The sequence below is a fragment of the Lemur catta genome, chromosome 2 (genome assembly GCF_020740605.2).
Source record: "Lemur catta isolate mLemCat1 chromosome 2, mLemCat1.pri, whole genome shotgun sequence".
Taxonomy (NCBI): Eukaryota; Metazoa; Chordata; class Mammalia; order Primates; family Lemuridae; genus Lemur; species Lemur catta.
In genome coordinates, this window is record NC_059129.1 from 1811693 (window position 1) to 1829379 (window position 17687).

Here is a 17687-nt window from a genome sequence, read left to right on the forward strand (position 1 = left end):
CAGAGATGAGGCCGTTGACTTTCTGCTCTGGGGCAGGGATGGAGCCAGCAGAAGGGGACACAGATGTCACAAGGCCCAGGCATAGCCTGGAAAGGGGTGGAGATGAAATGGCTTTCCAGTAGAGACTGCTTCGAAATTAATGGAATCTTTGGCTTCCTCTGGGTGGGTCCCAGAGTCCCAGAGCTCTGTGTCCGGGGTGAGGGACAGCCCTGCCCACACGATGGCATGATAAGGCTCCCAATGTGTGGCCACTGAGGGACAGGGACACTGATTCTCACTGAGTTCTGCTGTCCTCCCCCTCCCTCTTCCGGCTTACGTACACAGCAGGTGCTGTGGGGGGCACGGCCACACTGGCTGCCCCACCAGAGAGGGCAGTCCTGGTGAGCATGGTGACCAGCAGGGGTGGGCATGGGTTTGGGAGGAGAAGGCAAAGCTGCCCTCCGAGCCCTCAGACATCCCTGTGAGGACCATGTGGCTCAGGACAGGCCTCTGCACCTGTCACAGGGAAGAGCAAGTAGGGATGGCTGAGGAGGGGGCAGGGTCCCCAGCAGCTTTGGGAGGGCGGGAACGATGCTCTATCTGCCCACAGCCCTCGGCAATGCCCACGGTGGCCGGTCCTCGGGAGGGCCTGGTGGGCAGGGCGGGCAGTGAACGACATACTCATTGAACTGGTCCTTGGCAGCCTGCAGGGCGCTCCGGGGCTGTGGGTAGTTGGAGACAACGATGGAGGCCTGAGGGCCACACAGCAGCTTGAAGAGAAGGTTGTCCACGATGGCCAGGGCGGTGGCTGGGGAGTGGTATGCCTGGTTGTTGAACAGGGCGGTGACGACCGTCCGTTCTCCCACATCTCTGAAGGACACCGCCACAAGGCACCGCTCGTTAAAGCCGCCCCCTTCCACCGAGGCCCTGAAAATCAGGAACTCCTCCAGGTCACCTGGGGAGCAATGGCAGAGTCAGGGGACACAGGAGATGGCAGATGGAGGTGCCGCCGCTGTCTCAGCACGGCCCAGCAGGGACTCTGGCCTGCACGGGGGCCTGCCCGTCCAGCGGCACCCAGCACCGTGCCGCATGCCCCGAGCTGCCCGTGCGGCCAGCCTCTTCCTAAGAAGAACCCAGTTTCTGTTGAGAGTTTGTCCAGAGTGCCAAGCCTCAAAGCTGCTGGTCAGGGAGTGGGAGGGAGAAGTAAGGTGAAAAAACCTTCCAGCACGTTCCATCTAACCAGAGCACAGTCCCTGTTCTAAGCCTGGGGCAATATCCAGCTATGACCGTCAGAGGCTCGAGATAGTCATGTCAAGATGCTGGAGGAAAACACCACGTCACACGGAGGCACAGTGTGACCGGCCTAGTAAACAAAGGAAAGGCCACTGAACTCTTGCACTTCGCTTACGAATGGTCCTGACAGAGGCAGCTTCAGGACACGGTGTGGCCCTAGTGACGTGCCCGAGTCTGCAGCCTCCCTGGGGCAAGTCCTCTGACTCGGTGGCACGATCTGCCTCTCGGGGGGCATCTGGCAACATCAGGGTGCATGTGTGATTGTCACGATGGACAGCGCCAGGGGTGCTGGTGAGCATCCTTCAGTGCCCAGCCAGGAACCACCCAGCCCAGAAGCCAACGGTGCCACAGGCACGAGGCGACTCTGGCTGCCCACTGGGCCCTGACCCGGGACGCCCTTACCCAGCACCTCGCGTGGCTCCTGCCCCTCCGCCTGCAGCATGTCCTTCAAGTGCTCCGACAGCTGCTGATCCAGCCGGGAGGTCCCAGAAATTGAGAAGGGCACGACGGTTCTGCCATATGCGCCCAAGGTCAGCTTCAGGATGGGGTCGTCGAAGATCTCAGAGGAGTAGTTGATGGCCAGGAGGGCCAGGGTGACACAGGTCACTGGGACCAGGACCTGGGCCGCCACCATCTTCCACTCCCGCCAGCTGTATGCGGCCTTCTTCAGGAACATGGCCCAGAACTGCTGGCAGTGCAGGGCAAGCTGCGGCAGAGGGGACTCAGGTGACGCTGGCATCGCTTGGGACCACACTAAGAGCCTCCTGGGGCTTCTTGCAGGGGCCATGCGAGGAGCTCAGTAACTGACACAGAGAGCATGGCTGTCCACATCCCTGCAGGTCCCAACGTGGGTCTGCACACCAACCACGGGGGCTCTGCACAGCCGTGGAGGTGGGGCAGACACTGTTTGACTGTCGCAGGACATTTGGGACCAGTCGTGATCCCCTGCCTTCCCCTGCCCTGTGGAGACGCACCGTGCAGGAGGGCCCTGGCCCTGCTCACGCGTGAGCAGACGGACAAACCTCCCCACTGCTCCCCAGACTGATGGCCCAATTTCCCAGCATCATCCCTCACGGCCCGCTAAATGCAGGGAGCACCTGGGCTTCGGGGTCAGGCTGACCAGGGACTGGACCCTCGCTCTGTCATATGCTGGCCATTCCACTTTGGCCCAGGCCTCAGTTTCCCATCTGTAAAATGGGACTAGTATGCTAAGCCTTGTTAGCACTGAGCTGGATAAAAGGCAAGCTCTTGATAAAGTACTGTGCCTGAGTTGGAACGCTGAGAAATTTCTATCACTCCATTAAAACACTTCCTGTTTCCCTTCTCCCTGCCAACCCACGAGCTGTAACCTGCCCTGTGCCCAATGCACTGACCCTCCCGAGGCCCGTGTCTGTCCTCATGGGCTCTCTGCGTCAGCTAACACGAGGGGCTCAGGCACCACCGACCTTCCCATGCCGCCCGCCCGGAGCACTCACCCCCGTGTTGAGCTTGACGGCGGCGCGCTCCTGCTCCATGAGGGCGCCGATGCCGTCGGTTGGGTCCATGGCCCCGCACAGGCTGCTGTCCACTGCCCAGTCGCTCGCCCGCCTCTCGTGCTGGTACTGCAGGGCAGGGAGCTGGATGGCCTGCATGTCCATGCTGGTGTCCACCAGCTTCCCAACCCTGTGCGGACACAGGCACCACTCACACACTGTGCTCCCGGGCTGGGGGCAAAGCTGTCTCCCGAGCAGCCGCGGGGAGAGGCAGGGAGAGGGCTGTTACCAGAGGCGCTGAAGCAGAGCAACCCCAGCAATTGTTCTGCTTGTTCATCCATTCACTCACTCATCAGCAGTTATCTCCGGAGCAGCATCTGTCCTCGGCCAAGCAAGGCCCAGGGCAGAGGGACAAGCTGATGGGGCCCCTGCCCAGGGAAACTGTCCAGACAGTCAGCATTCATGACCAGGGCTTTTGAGAGGGACAGAAGGTGGGCAGGGCACAGTGGTGGCCCTGGGGAGGGTACAGCCAGCCCGACGGCAGGAAGGTGCAGGTCGGGGTGCTTGCTAGCAGGGTGAGGCTGGAAGGCAGATGACATGCACCAGCGGGGATAACCCTGGAATACGCAGGCCAGGGACAGGCGTGGAGGGACGGCAGGGGCGGGCTGGCAAGACTCGCAGCAGGTGCCTGGTGTTGGGCTGTGCTGGGTTGAGCTGGAGCCCATGAGCCACCGGATCTGCTTCAGAGACCCTCAGGGTTGGCGCTTTCAGGGGCACGTCCCTGTCATGCTCTGATTGTAAACGCTGCTAAATTTCCTATGTTGGTTACAGACACAGGTACCCCCGAGGATGACGTAAACCTAAGAAAAGCTGGGCAAGCCTCCACGCTGCCCTGACGCCTGGTGCTGGGCGGCGGTTCCACGCTCCCGTGCGGGCTGCAGTTTCCTGTGTGCACCAGCGTTAGCAACTGTCACATCTGACGGGCGCTCTGCCAGCACCACTGCCCTGCCCACCCAGGCTGCTCCTCCACCTTCACACGGGCGCGTCAGCTCAGAACCAAGGTGACCGCTTTATCGCTGCACTTTAAAAGAGTCTTCCGCAGCCCGAGCCCTAGGCCGACGGAGACGCAGGTCTACTGACCGAAGGAAGACCTCCTCCATGGTGGTGACAGAGGCCCCGAAGCTGGCAATGCCCAGCTCCTTCTGCTTCTTCTCCAGCTTCGCAAAAAGACTTTCAAACCTGAAAAAAATGACCCAGAGTGACAAGTTGCTTCTCAGTGACTTTCTAGATAATTTGTTCCTAAATAATCACCTCCCTGTAGAATGGGACAGGGGCCACAGGAGGTTAACTCTTTGAAATGCCACTTAAAAAAATAATAAAAGCTAGGTTCATATGGTTTCATTTCCTGGTTTTTTCCTTTCCTTTTCTTTTTTAAAGACTTTGGTTTTGTAGAGAAGTTTTTAGGTTCACAGCAAAATTGAGAGGAGGGGACTGAGATTTCCCATGTACCGCCTGCCCTACCTGGTTTCTTTCTCACAGAACATCTTGTGAGCACTTTGGCCTGTTAGATGTTCTTTGAGAGCAAACACATACATGAAATTACAAAAAAAAAAACAAAAAACAAAAGAAACTGGCAAGTCGGCCAGGCACAGTGGCTCATGCCTGTAATCCCAGCATTTTGGGAGGCTGAGGTGAAATGATCACTTGAGCCCAGCAGTTTGAGACCAGCCTGGAGAACATAGTGAGACTCCATCTCTACAAAAAATTTTAGAAAATCAGCCAGGCGTGGTAGCACCTGTAGTCCCAGGTACACGGGAGGCTGAGGCAGGAGGACCACTTGAGCCCAGGAGTTTGAGGCTGCAGTGAGCTGTGATGATGCTACTGCATTCCAGTCTGGGTGACAAAGGAAGACCCTGTCTCTAAAATAAAAAAAAAAAAAAAAGGAAGAAACTGGCAAGTATTTATTTGATTGCAGGATAGGAAAACACTTTCTTAGAATATCAGTAATGGAAGAAATCACAAGAGAGAGGATATGATGCATTAAATGTACAATCTGTGTAGAAAAACAATCCCACAGAATCAAACTGGAGAAAGTCACAACAAAAATGATTGATATTAACATACAAAACTGAACCATAAACGAGCAAAAGACGGTTCTGCCCGTGGACGAGACAGCGAGGAGGCCAGGGCCCACACTCGAGCTCTCTGACCGAGACCCACAGATTCTCAGCTGCACGAGGACTACTGGGTGTCAGGAGGGAGAGCGGGAATGGCACGCGGGTGCTGGGTGCCCCTTTGATTCAGGTCCCTTATGCTCTTCTTTGCCAGGAGGCCTGGCCCACAGCACCCAACCACACAGAGTCACCGTGGCTGTCCCCGGGCCCAGGGCTGAGAGATACCCACTGACCCAGCCAGGGAGGGGCAGGGAAGGTGACTCTGAGCATTGAGCCCATGGGGGTACCTTCTTGGATTTGCACCTGTGCGTGCTCCCTGTGGGAGGCGTACCTGTGCGTGCTCTCCTTGGGAAGAATAAAGGATAGCTCGGCCCCGGCACTGCTTTCCAGCGTGGCGTTGGGCACGTGGTGGTAGACCAGCTGGGAGACGCCTTCGGGGTTGCAGTGTGGCTCCTTCACCAGTGTCATGTGGTAGCCTGCACCTGGAACACGGGGCTGAGCGTGAGCCCCTTGGGCTGTTCCCCAACTTCGCCTCCTGCCCACACTGGAGTCTCTGGGGCTCAGGCTGGGCAGGCTCACGGGAAAGGGTCTGGAAGGCCAGGGTGGGAAGCAGAATGGATGAATCTCAGAGCTCCTTAGCGCCCTCCCGAGGGCCTCGCCTGTCACTCCCTAGCTAGGGAGAGATGTTGGGGCCTTGGGGTGCTGAGCACAGGCAGCGGCACCTGCTCGAAGGCAGAGTCTTCTCCTAGCTGTGCAGCTGCCGGGGGAGGAGGGCAGCGCAATAATAACCCCAGTGTTCGAGGGTCTCTGTACTGTGGGACGATACTGACAGGTATCAGGTGACGATCACAGGGAGGGAGACCATCTGCGGGACTGGAGTGCAAGTGGCACAGCCACACTGCACAGCACTTTCACTGCAAAGCACTTTCGGGCACGTTGCCTCACCTCCTTCCCAATGTCACTTTGCGGGAAATGGCATTTCCATGTCCACTTGTAAGACAAGGACACTGGGCCCAGGACGAGCCATGGCTTGGCCACCTGGGCAGCCAGGCAGGAATCAGCAGGTGAGACACCCAGAGGCCGTGGCAGGGACCACACCTTGTCACCCCAAGACTTGTTCTCCCCTCTTTCTTGGTGCTGAGCCCCTGTGTTTTTGCTGGGCACATGGCCACCCAGGGTGAAGGCTGCCCCTCCAGGCTTCCCTCGCCTGCTGCTGACCATGTTGGGTCACCACCCAGTCCCGGGGGCCGTGTACGCTGGCCCCAGGACACCAGGAGAGTGGGACTTGCACTCCAGGGTGTTCTAAGGGGAGGAGCACTCCTGTGTCTTTGCTCCACCTCCCCTGGAATGTGGGCGGGGCAGGCACGCCAGCACCAGGTGGGGCCAGCAGGTGGCCCTGAGAAGGCGCACTCACAGAGCAGAGCTGCTCTCACTTGGGAGCCACCTCAGCCAGCGTGCCTGGCCTCTGCAAAGGCACCATCGTTCCTGGTAGCCCTGGGGCTCGGCCTCTGCTCTTTTGGTCGTGGCTAAACCAAATCCTAACCAAATCAGCACTTTCTGCTCCACACTGTCCTCTCCACCCTCACAGGCCTCTCCGTCTGGGGGCTGCATCCCACCCACAGCAGCAGAGCAGGAGTCCAGAGGAGGCCTCTCCCTGCCTGAGCTCGGGTCCTTCGTGAAGGCAACGGTGGGCAGTTCCTTCAGCACAGCGGGCCAGGGACGCGGACCCCATCGCGGGATGGAGGCTGGACTGCCGCCCGCTCCCCTCCGCTCACCATATTTCTGCTTGAGGAACAGTGACGACCCACAGCACTGCAGCTCCCCCTTGGCCATGATGGCGATGCGGTCCCCCAGCAGGTCGGCCTCGTCCATGAAGTGGGTGGTCAGCAGGATGGTACGGTCACTTTTCTGCTGCTGAAGAAGGTCCCAGATGGCCCTCCTGGAGACGGCATCCATGCCTGAGGTGGGCTCGTCCAGCATCAACACCTGGAGGGCAGAGGCACAGCCTCGTGACGACGGCAGAGCCACGTCCCAGGCCCACCTCAGACTGGCTGTCCATGGTGTCCAGGGCTGAGGTGCCCGGGCCGTGGTCAAAGGGCCAGCGGCCGGCCCAGGCCGAGCGGGAGCCAGAGCCCATTGCCTCTGGGCCCCGCTGAGCCGGGTACCTTGGAGCCTGCTATGAGGGCGATGCCGATGGAGAGCCTGCGCTTCATGCCCCCGCTCAGGAACCGGCTCCGGGAGTCCCACTTGTCCTCCAGACTGAGGATGTGCAGCATCTGCTTCACTTCCTCAGGGCACTTCTGGCGCGATAAGCCTTTCAGCTGGAACAACAGGGGACCAGGGAGATGGGACAGGGCTCCTGACGGGAGGCCGACCCCAAGCGGTGAGCTCCCGGCCCCAGAGAAGCTTCCCATGGTGCTGCTGGACTCGGAGCTTTGGTTTCTGCCCCCAGCTCCCAGGAACGGCTCCTCAGAATGCATTCAGGGGCTTGGGCAGCCTCAGAAACCCAAGTGGGTCAGTGGAACAGCCACCACTGGCACGTCCCCATCACCCCGACGCACCTGAGCGTAGAAGTAAAGATGTTCTGCGACCGTGAGGTTGTCAAACAGGACGTCGTGCTGGGGGCACAGACCCAAGCTCTTCCGGATCTGGACCATGTCTTGGGAAATTTCATACCCACTGATGTACGCCTGTCCGCTGGTAGGGGGAAACAGACCTGGGGCGGAGCAGGAGACCCCCAAATTCAGGATGAAAATCTTACTCATCAGCATGAAGTGTTAATGACCCCCTCCCCTTAGTACCACGGTTCCTGTTTCACCCAGGAGCCTGCCCATGAGGGAGGAAGTCCCAGGATCCCTGCTCCCCACCACAGTGGGCCGTGCTGGGCCTGAGTTGGGCCAGCGGGAGACAGAAGAGGGACGGGATGGCCCTGCTGCCAGGATGCACAAGCTCGTCAGGGATGAGAAACACATGCACACGCTTGCACATATGAGTCACTGGCACTCCCAAAGCTCCCGCCCCAGGTCCCAGCCTGTGCTACTGCCAGATGTCCCTGTGCTCAGGGGAGACAAAGTACAACACCAGAGTCGGTGTGATGCCCCAGGAGTGCAGGGTTGGGACAACAGACTCAACACTGCCGCACCTGCCCTGTGTGGCCGGAGAGTCGGCCTCATTTGTTTCTACTGATCCCGCCAAGCTTGGGCACTCACGGACGAGGCAGTGAGGAGAGCAGGGGTTGCTCAAGGGCTGCCTGCGTGGGGCCCTGGGGCTGAGGCCCTGCCGGGGGTAAGGGCATCTCACTCCTTGAACTGGTGCTGGGGGGCTGCCAGCTGCAGGTGGGCATGGAGCTGCCCTGCCCTCACCTGTGAGCATGGACAGGGTGGTGGTCTTCCCAGCACCGTTGTGGCCCAGCAGGACAGTTATCTGCCCCTCGTACAGGTTCAGGTTCAGGTCCCGGACAGCCGCCTTGTCCTTATTCCCCACTCTGAACACCTGCAGGAAAGGCAGAGGGCTGCCCTGGATGTCCTTGGGCTTCCTGATTGCCTGCCCGGCCATCGCAGGAGACCCGGCCCAGTGCTGCCTATGGACACGCGAGAGGAGTGACATTTGGGCAGAGGGAGCTCCCTGCTGCTCCCCTCCAGTCTCCCCCCACCCTGACATGTCCCATGACACCCTTAGTGTCTCTGGAGGATCACAAGGCCCGTGAGGCCGAGGCGTGGCCTTAGCACAGCCACGTACATTTCTCAAGAAGCTACAGGAGGCGAAGCCGGGACAGCACGTCTGCTGAGCTCCACACGACCCTGGCTCCGTGCGGGGCACCGGGGACACAGACACCGAGCCCTGGCCACACACGGCCAAGTGTGCCCTGCCCTCCTTCACCAGATGCTCAGGAGGCTCCAGGGAGCACCTGCCGGCGGCAAGGCCAGCCCTGGCCCTACCCTGTCCTTGCAGGGAGGTGGCACCTCAGACACTCGTCCCCACAGGGAGGTGGCACCTTGGACAGATGTTTGATCTTGATCCCGGCCACCAGGTTCTCTGGCTCAGCTTCAAAGTACTCCGTCCCAAGCACTTTCTCAGGGTCACTGTCTTCTTCCTCTTTCCCTACGACCGTCCTTGGGGTCCCGAACCAATACGAGGGCTGGGGTGGAAGGCAGACAGGTGTCAGTCATTCTATCTGCGAGAAGCAAAGCAACAGCCATCGCACCAGATGCACGCATGCTCCGAGGCACGCTGCCGCCGGGAAGACGCCACTCAGTGTGAACCCCGGCGCAGCTCCCAGCTCCTTTTACCCCTGGGGAAGGTCTAAGCCTCCGTTTCCTAATCTGGTGAAAGGGCATAACGGTAACTCTCAGGCCTGCTGTCAACATCAACTCAGCTATGACAGCGAGGAAAAGGAGTTTGTCGATTATGGAATTATTTTAATAGAGAGAGGCTGCCGCACTGGTGGTACGGTGGTGGTACAGCTGCCTTCCAGAGAGAGGCCACCGAACGCTGCAGGCCAGAGTGCCACTGGGGCCAAGATGGACAGGAGGCTGGTCTCTACGTCACCTGTTTCCCTGCTCAAGCCACACTGGAGCTTATGACGGGGCAAGAGAAGACAGGGCCTCCTCCCTCCATGAGGAAGTCTCTTCCCGCCCTCTCTGTGGGGTGCATGGGGCAAAAACACAGCGCAGCCCGCAGCCTGGCGCACACCGAGACCACACAAGGAACACAGTGGTGTCGGCAGAGCAGCAGGAAGGTGGGAACAACAGCCCTGCAAGAATCGGCGCCAGGGGAAGCCCCGTGTGGGCACTTGTTCCGCCCACAGATCTATCCCAGGGTATTCCAGAGCCTGGAACAGCGTCCGGCACGTACCATATTTCATTGGTTTTAAGGACATATTTCTTATATTTAAAGTGGGTTTAGAATCAGAAGGCATCTTACATTATGAGATGCCACAGTGTAGCTGTGGCATTTTCTTTCTTAGTGATAGACAAAATCTACTGCCTCTAATAATCAACGTCATCTTGGATTTAGTGAAATACAGCAGGGGACACTTAATAAATATTTGTTGAATCTAAGAACAAAAAAGTGTCACTAACCATCAAGAGGAAATTAGTTAGGTACATGGTGGTGCCTCCATGTGATAGAATACTGTGTAGTCATTGTAAGTGAAGTTGATTCTTAAAAAGGTAATATTTAGATACAAATACATTTATAAATAAATAAAACAAAATTTGTCAATAGGTTTAGATAAAAATCTAAAACTACATTTATAAATAGACATACACCTTTATGTATTTAAGATATCTAAGATGTACTGTTAGGTTTTAAAAAAACCAAGTTTCAGCTGGGCACAGTGGCTCATACCCATCACCCTAGCACTCTGGGAGGCTGAGGCAGGAGGATCGCTTGAGCTCAGGAGTTCGAGACCAGCCTAAGCAAGACTGAGACCCCTGTCTCTACAAAAAATAGAAAAATTAGCCGGGCATGGTGGTGTGCACCTGTAGTCCCAGCTGCTCAGGAGGCTGAGGCAGGAGGATCACTTCAGACTAGGAATTTGAGGTTGCAGTGAGCTATGACCATGCCACTGCACTCTAGCCCAGGTGACAGAGTGAGGCTCATCTCCAAACAAATAAACAAACAAAAAACCAAAAAAAAAAAAAAAAAAAAAAACCCAACCCAAAAAAGCAAGTTTCAAGCATATTTTACAACACGATCTCATGTTTATGAAACAAATGTAGATATGCTATACACACGTGTGTGTGCTGTATGGTAGCAAATGCCTAGAAGAACCTGAAGTACATGCCAGAGTGTCGGCGGTGCTCGTCTGGCGGTGGGACCCCGCTGCATGTTCCAGCACTGCAATCATTCTTATAAGAAGCCGTGTTTATTTTGCAGGCAGAAAACCCAGTAAGATTTTTTTATGAGAGAGGAAGTGAGGGCTGGGGGGGCAACTGGGCAGCATGGAGTGGCCACCCTGAGGAGCAGGGGCGTCACAACTCACCAGGACACAGAAGTACCAGGGCTGGGGCATGCCGAACTGCCCTGGGAAGACGGCCTCCACGTACCAGGTGGCCACGCCGTAGAGCACAGAGTCCAGCAGCAGCATCCCCAGCACCTGCCCGAAGCAGAAGTCATCGTCCACGCTGACAGGGCTCAGGAGGTCTCGCCACTGGATGCCCGTGCCTGGGGACACACCAGCAAAGTGGCCTGAGACCAGGCAGGCTGGGAGGGCCGAGGGAGCCCGACTCCCCGTGGTCACTGCTAGGTCAGTGTGACTCTGCCCTCCTGGATTTGTAACAATCTGATCACTTTCTTCAGGTCTTTAAGACAACAACAAGCTCCAAAATCAGTAAGTTACAGAACCAGCAAAGCTCACTGACTGGCTGGGCTTGCATTGAATTTTCAACATACTTACACATACACATACACACACACACACACACACACACACACACACGTGATTTGGGTAAGGCTGATGAGGACCAATGTGCACTTAATGTTAAGTCTTTCCTTAAAAGGGAAATGTTTCAGTCACTCAGAAAGCTCTACTGAAGCTCAAGGCTTTGTGTCTTCTCTTGGGTTTGTCAATGGCACAGTCCCTGCCATGCCTGGGGGTCTCTGTTGGCCCACGGGCCCCTGATGGAAACAACCACTGTCCAGTCCTGGTGAATCTTCACTTCCAATGACTAGAGATTCGTCTCTTTTAAGAAAATTCACTATAGAACTTTGGGGGGAAAATGGCGGTGCCACACAGTCAGATTCCTCCTTGCTCGTGGCTTTTTAAAAAGCCTTTGAACCCTGGAAGGGAATGCTCATTTACAGAGCCTACATTTTTTTCAACACGCTACTAAACACAGAAACCCAGGCATGTAAAAGCTAAAGTGTGAGAAGACAGCTGCCAACTGAAGGAAGAAGTTCCAATCATGGTAAAGCAACCCAAACCCGCCTGTGGCTGCTCCATGACCCCCTTCCGCAGACCCGTAACTCTAAAAACTACAAGCACCAGAAGCCCCGCGGTGCTGTCACATGAACGTGTCCCCACAGCGTGTGCGGGGACTGAATCTCAACTTGACAGCGGTGGAGCTGGGCCCGACGGGAGTGCTCAGGTCAGCCGCTCAGGGTCTACGAGGCCAAAGTCAGCCCAAAGAAGTGTTTTATTTGACCCCCATGATGTTTTAAAAATCCGAAGAAGTCACAGAAATCAGGAAAAAACTCCCTGGTTGATCATGTTTCTCTCTCAGGCCTCCCTGCTGCCTCAGTGACCCCTGTGGGAGGAATTGGGGGAGTGACAGGGGAGACACTAATCTGCCCTTTACCAAGAGCTGGGGGTTCATCAAAAGTCCTCAGACCCCACGGACTCGCAGAGCTCTCAGGTAACAATTCTTACCACAAAGCTGGATGACACTCCGAAGTCACTGAGTTAAATTCGTCATTGGACCGATGCAGGTGTGGCAGGTGCCCTGTCAGTCCTGTCATGTCTCCTGTCCCCCAGGCTGTGCCCGGCACCCACTGCACACCCAGGGCCTGTCTGCTGATGACCCGCTGGCTCAGCTGGCGCGGGGGTCTGTCCTTTGTCGGGGTCTAACTGTGAGGGTGTTCCGGGTTAGACGGAGGGCCGCTAGTGAGAGGGAGAACACTCACCTTTTGCTTCAAATTTTCCTATGAGCTGGGCTCCCATTGCCATGGCAACGTTGGACAGGAGACAGGAGCAGAGCTTCTGGTTTAGAGTCATCCAGTTGTATCGAGGAGCAACGAAGAAGTAGGGGATATACGTGAGGAAGTAGAGGAAGCCCCCCACGGCCGCCGCCATGTTGGCTGAGGGGAGAGGAGAGGGGGGCTGTCACTGTGGGTGTGCTAGCGGGGTCAAGGGCCCACCCTACCAGGGACCCTCTCCAGGGACCAAGTCATCCCACTCTTGCACCTGCTATCCACACAGGCACTGGGAGGCCCCCAGGCTTGCCCGTAGCCTCTTCTCTTTCTGGCGTGCTGGCTCCCTGGAGATGGTCCCCTGCCTGGGGCCACACATGTTGCCCCCATCCTGGGACCGCCCCCCCCACATCTCCAGCCCATCCAGCCGCCTCCCTGTCATGACTAATACCGAAGCCCTGGGACTCACCTGGTCTGCCCAATCTCTCTCATTGGTTCATTCATTCATTCAGTACTCATTGAACACCTACTCTGAGCTGCGTACTGCTGCAGGCCCTAGGGAGACTGCCAAGCCCAAAACAGAAAGCCCCTACCCCCGGAGCCCAGAGGCTAGTGGGGAGACAGCACAGAGCAAGGAGTGTGGAGTGCACTCGCTCGATGGGGACACGCGCGGGGCAGGGAAGACGCCTGGAGGCCGGGGCGCCTGGAGGAAAAGGTGACAGGGGAGGAAGACCCAAAAGAGGCGACCGGCCGAGTCATGGAGGTATAGTGGGGACACCGTGGTTGCAGCCCTCGCCGGCGGTGCAGAAACGCTTTGGTCTTAAGACCCTTTTCCGCCCTTACGGGCTTTTCCTTATGTGGGTTGTGTATGTCCCTATTTACTCTATGAGAAATTAGTAGCGAAAAAATTTAAGAATAACAATAAGCCTGCTACAAGTTAACATAAATATTTTTATGACAAATCACATTTTCCACAATTTAGTGAGAAGAGTGGCAGTGTTATTTTTTTCATTTTTTCCCACTTATACTAAATATAGTATCCCCCATCTGCCCTCTGTCCTTGAAATCAGGGGCAACGTTTTACATTTCTGCAAACTTCTATGATGCCTGACTTGATAGGTTGCAGCTGGATTCTCGTATCTGCCCCTGGACTTACTCTGTCGTATTATGTCGTTGTGGTTGAAGTATATGAAGAAAACTGGGCTTCACACAGAGGCACGCTTGGGTACTGTAACGGCCAGTACAGACATTTGGGGCCTGGCAGTTTTGCCCACTGTTGCTTTCACACCAACACCACCAATGTCAACAAGGTGGAAAAGGCAAACATCATCTTGGCATTGTTATAAAACTGTTTTCATTTTGTGAACCCCCTAAATCCTTGAGGATCCCCAGGAGTCTGCAGACTATGCCTTGGGGACCTCTAACTTAGTCAGGTACAAAAGCCCCAGGAGGGAAAGTGACAGGGACGGTGCAAATGGGGAGAGCAGCCACAGACACAGGCAGCGGGGAGCCCTGCCTGGGTAGGGTCTTGCGGGCCACGGCAGGCGCATCGTCTTTCCTTCCATGTGAGACAGACTGTCACAGGAGGGTTCTGAGCAGAAGTGTGACAAGGTCTGATTTACACCTTAAGAGGACTGCACTTGGCTACACTGAGAACAAAAGGAGGCCGAGGGCGGATACAGGGAGACCAGCTAGGAAGCCACTGACGCCTTAACTTCACACATCCCAGCAACCGCCCGGCCTCCCCAGGGCAGCTCACCCCCACGGCCCTCCGGCCCCAGGGCAGCTGACGACTCACCTTTACTGAAGAAGGTGCTGACCATGAAGCTGAAGGAGATGGAGGCCACGGCAAAGCACACCAGGAAGGCCAGCACCAGCGAGGGGTCGCTGCTCGCCAGCACCGCCACGTCCTTCTTCACCTGCACAAGACGCGCTCGGGAGTCGGGGGGCGTGCGGGCTGGGAGGGAGGGGCACTGCTGAGGGCGGAGGGGGCTCTTCCTCCCCCAGGGGAAGCCCCTCCCCCGACACACCCGCAGTTGGTGACCCTGACATTCTTTCCAAAGCACCCCCCGAGCATGAGTCTTGGGCATCCGTGGCGGTGCCAGCGCCGCCTGACTCTCCCGCCCCTCTCGTCAGGCCATGCTCACCTTGACGCAGAGGAGCAGAGTCATGAAGGAGACAGCGACCAGGAGGAAGAGGAAGAAGAGGAGGAACCAAGCGCTCCAGTGCAGCCAGCTGCTGAGCCCCATCATGCGCATGTACTCCTGGGGAGGAGGGGCTGTCAGGCCTGAGGGGGTGTGTGCTCCCCCGCCTCTCCTCAGGGCCTTTGTGCAGCGTGTGTCCGTGTGTGCACGTCTGTGTGCATGTCTGCATGCATGTGCACATCCGTGTGTGTGCGTGTGCTGTACGTCTGCGGACTGAGGGGGCACGATGGATACTGTGCTGTAGACCAGAGGCTGGGACGGCACAACGCACACTAGGCTGGACGGCAGAGGCCCTGGCTCGACATCGCTCAGCCTCGTGGTGCAGGGAATCCTGCCGTCTTGTACCATTCCCTTCCTCATGCGCCAGTTCCAATGTCCAGAACAGGGAAAGGCAAGTGCCACAATCGCTCACATTCCCGCCACTTAGATCCAATAATCATCTCACATTTTGCCCTACTTCTTTTACCTGTGTGTCTGTAAACGAGTATGTGTGCACACACACTTTCTGTAGACAATTTCACGGCTCACTGCTAACTACCTCAATGTTGCACTGTGTTATTAAAGGTAGTTAAGGCCCCCAAGCAGATCATGACACTCCTGTTGGTTTTCCAAGCCTCTCGTCTGCAGCAATTTAAAAGCTCCAGCAATCACTGAGAGCCAACCGGGTTACCTTCAGTTTCCTCTCTTTCTCCTGCACGACGGCCCGCGTGATGGTGAGCGAGGTGTAGGTGAAGCTGAGCATGAGAAGCAGCGGGAGCTGGTACTGGATGGCGGCCAGGAAGGGGTCTGAGATGAACGGCGGGTACGGGAACCTCTTCGCGATCACTGTGAGCTTCTGGAACAGCTGGTGTGTGGCGGTGTCTGCGTGGTACTGCATGATGGCTTTGTCCACGGCGTGCTGCACGGCCAAGAAGCCTTCTCGGATGTACCCTGCGTGTGGAAGCAGAGGACAGCCCAGCCACGTCACGGCGCTGCTTGCTGAAAGCAGAGAGCCGCGTGCACTGGACTGTGCCAGGGTGTCCCCGAGGTCTGCAGAGCGAGGGGCGCAGGGGGCAATGGCGTGACGGCACCTAATGCCCCTGCAGCCGCCGAAGTGTCTCATACTGCTCAGTGGTCCGTCCCCTGGGAGGAGGGAGAAAACACACCACATGCCCATAGCAAAGGAGAAGAGTGACGTTATTGTCACTTCCACTTTGTAACTAACACAACACACACACACACAAATCTCTTGTAAAAGTCGACTTCGCTGGAAAGACCCCCTAGGCCCCAAGTGAGTTTGATGGGGCTCTAAGCAAATAAACAAAAGTGAGGCCAAAAATGCGCTAGGGAAGAATATTTCAAAAGGGTTGGGTTAGGTTAGGAAAGCAGGGTCGGCAACGAAGGTCTGAGAGTAAGAGCGCAGTTTCCCCACATCTCGTGCGGGCCCTGGTCTGAGAGTCGCCCGCAGTCTGGGCTCGCAGAGGGGAAGAAGCAAATGGTCCACGCACCCCACATGACTTCAGGAAGGAGGCCGCTGAGACCAGAAAGGCTGATGCGCTTTGCCAGAGACGGAGTTAGAAGAGAAGGGTTTGGTGAGCGTGTGTGTTTCCTGTTGCTGCTTTAGCAAATCACAAATCACCACAAACTTAGTGGCTTCAGACAATGGAAATCACTGTCCCACAGTCCTGGCAGCACAGGTCTCCCGGACCTAAAATCAAGGTGTCAGCAGGGCCACGCTCCCTCCTGGCATTTTCGGTTTGTAGAGGCCATCGGCATCCTGTGGCTCACGGCCCCTCCCTCCACCCTCAAAGCCAGCGACACAGACCCTTCAGACCCTCCTTGTCTCAGCTTTCTCTGCCTCTGTCTGCTGCTTCGCTTGTCTACTTTTAAGGACTCCTGTGATGCCACTGGGCCCCCAGGGATAATGGGTAAGCACTTTGCTATCCTAAGGTCAGCTGATTAGCAACCCTAATTCCCGACAGCCACGGCCCCTGACACACTCCCAGGTCCCGAGGATTGGGCTGTGGACCACTCTGGGTGGGGGCTGCCATCCCATCAACCTCAGCCAGTTGCGTCCACTAGCCACCATCTCAAAAGCAAGCTGGCAGCACGGGCCGTCACGATAAGAACTTTTGTGTGCTTTGTAATTTCTCTGTTTGCTCTTCTTGACTCCCAAAGTGTTCTGTAATAAAATTCTCAAAGGGAAAAGGCCCTGGGGGGAGTGACAGCAGGGGACACAGCGTTCCCAGGAGCATGAGGCCTGGGAGAAACTGAGCCCAGGGAAGGAGTGGGCTTAGCTCTGGGGAGAAAAAGGCAGCCCAAGGCCCCGAGGCTGAGCCCCAGGGACAGAGAGCGAGCACCGCTGCGGGCGTGGGTGGCGTGGGTGCCCTCCCCTACGAAGCACACTGACAGTGAGAACATCCAACGTCCTCTAACACCCAACCGTCCCCTGCCTGGGTTCCAGCCCCTAGAAAAGAGAAACACAACATGCCGACCACATCCTCGCGCAGGGGTTCCTGTGCGTACGTCTCTACCACCTCCCTCTGGTTAGGTATTCCTATGATTGCAAGAGAAGTAGGTGCTCAATTAGTGCCATATGTTGTGTGCCAAGGACAGCTTCACAACGAGCCTGCAGAGCAGGTGGCAACACCCTGCTGGCCTGGTGAAGACACTGAGGGCTGGAGCACTGAGCTGGGGACCTCGGGTGCTTTGGCTTCAGGGTCAGCATCTTTACACAACATCCCCCTGGCACCCCCAGAGACCCTTCTGCTACTGCTCACGAGCTGTTCTCTTGGGAGACATTCCACGCTGCTGTGTAGTCTCATCCTCGTAACCTTGTGGCTGTTCGACATCCCGAGGCGTGAAGCCCCCAATCATATGTAATCAAACATTTCCCAGGTGCTGAAGGTTTTATGATCATAAATAAAGCTACGGTGGACGTCTTTACGCATGTG

General features: G+C 56.7%; 1 protein-coding gene across 4 annotated transcripts in view; it reads right to left on the bottom strand.

Annotated features, from left to right (window-relative positions):
- The window catches only part of ABCA3 (ATP binding cassette subfamily A member 3), a 39151-nt gene that overhangs the window by 9275 nt on the left and 12189 nt on the right, over window positions 1-17687 (bottom strand). For all 4 annotated transcript variants that reach the window (XM_045541204.1, XM_045541203.1, XM_045541202.1 and 1 more), the window contains 15 exons: window positions 15425-15684; window positions 14698-14814; window positions 14349-14469; window positions 12545-12718; window positions 10905-11086; window positions 8913-9056; window positions 8281-8410; window positions 7480-7634; window positions 7084-7239; window positions 6694-6904; window positions 5250-5400; window positions 3885-3983; window positions 2748-2934; window positions 1675-1978; window positions 661-934 (listed from right to left, as the gene is read on the bottom strand). In XM_045541204.1, coding sequence (XP_045397160.1) covers window positions 661-934; window positions 1675-1978; window positions 2748-2934; window positions 3885-3983; window positions 5250-5400; window positions 6694-6904; window positions 7084-7239; window positions 7480-7634; window positions 8281-8410; window positions 8913-9056; window positions 10905-11086; window positions 12545-12718; window positions 14349-14469; window positions 14698-14814; window positions 15425-15684 — 2665 coding nt within the window. The remainder of the gene's footprint in view (window positions 1-660; window positions 935-1674; window positions 1979-2747; window positions 2935-3884; window positions 3984-5249; window positions 5401-6693; window positions 6905-7083; window positions 7240-7479; window positions 7635-8280; window positions 8411-8912; window positions 9057-10904; window positions 11087-12544; window positions 12719-14348; window positions 14470-14697; window positions 14815-15424; window positions 15685-17687) is intronic.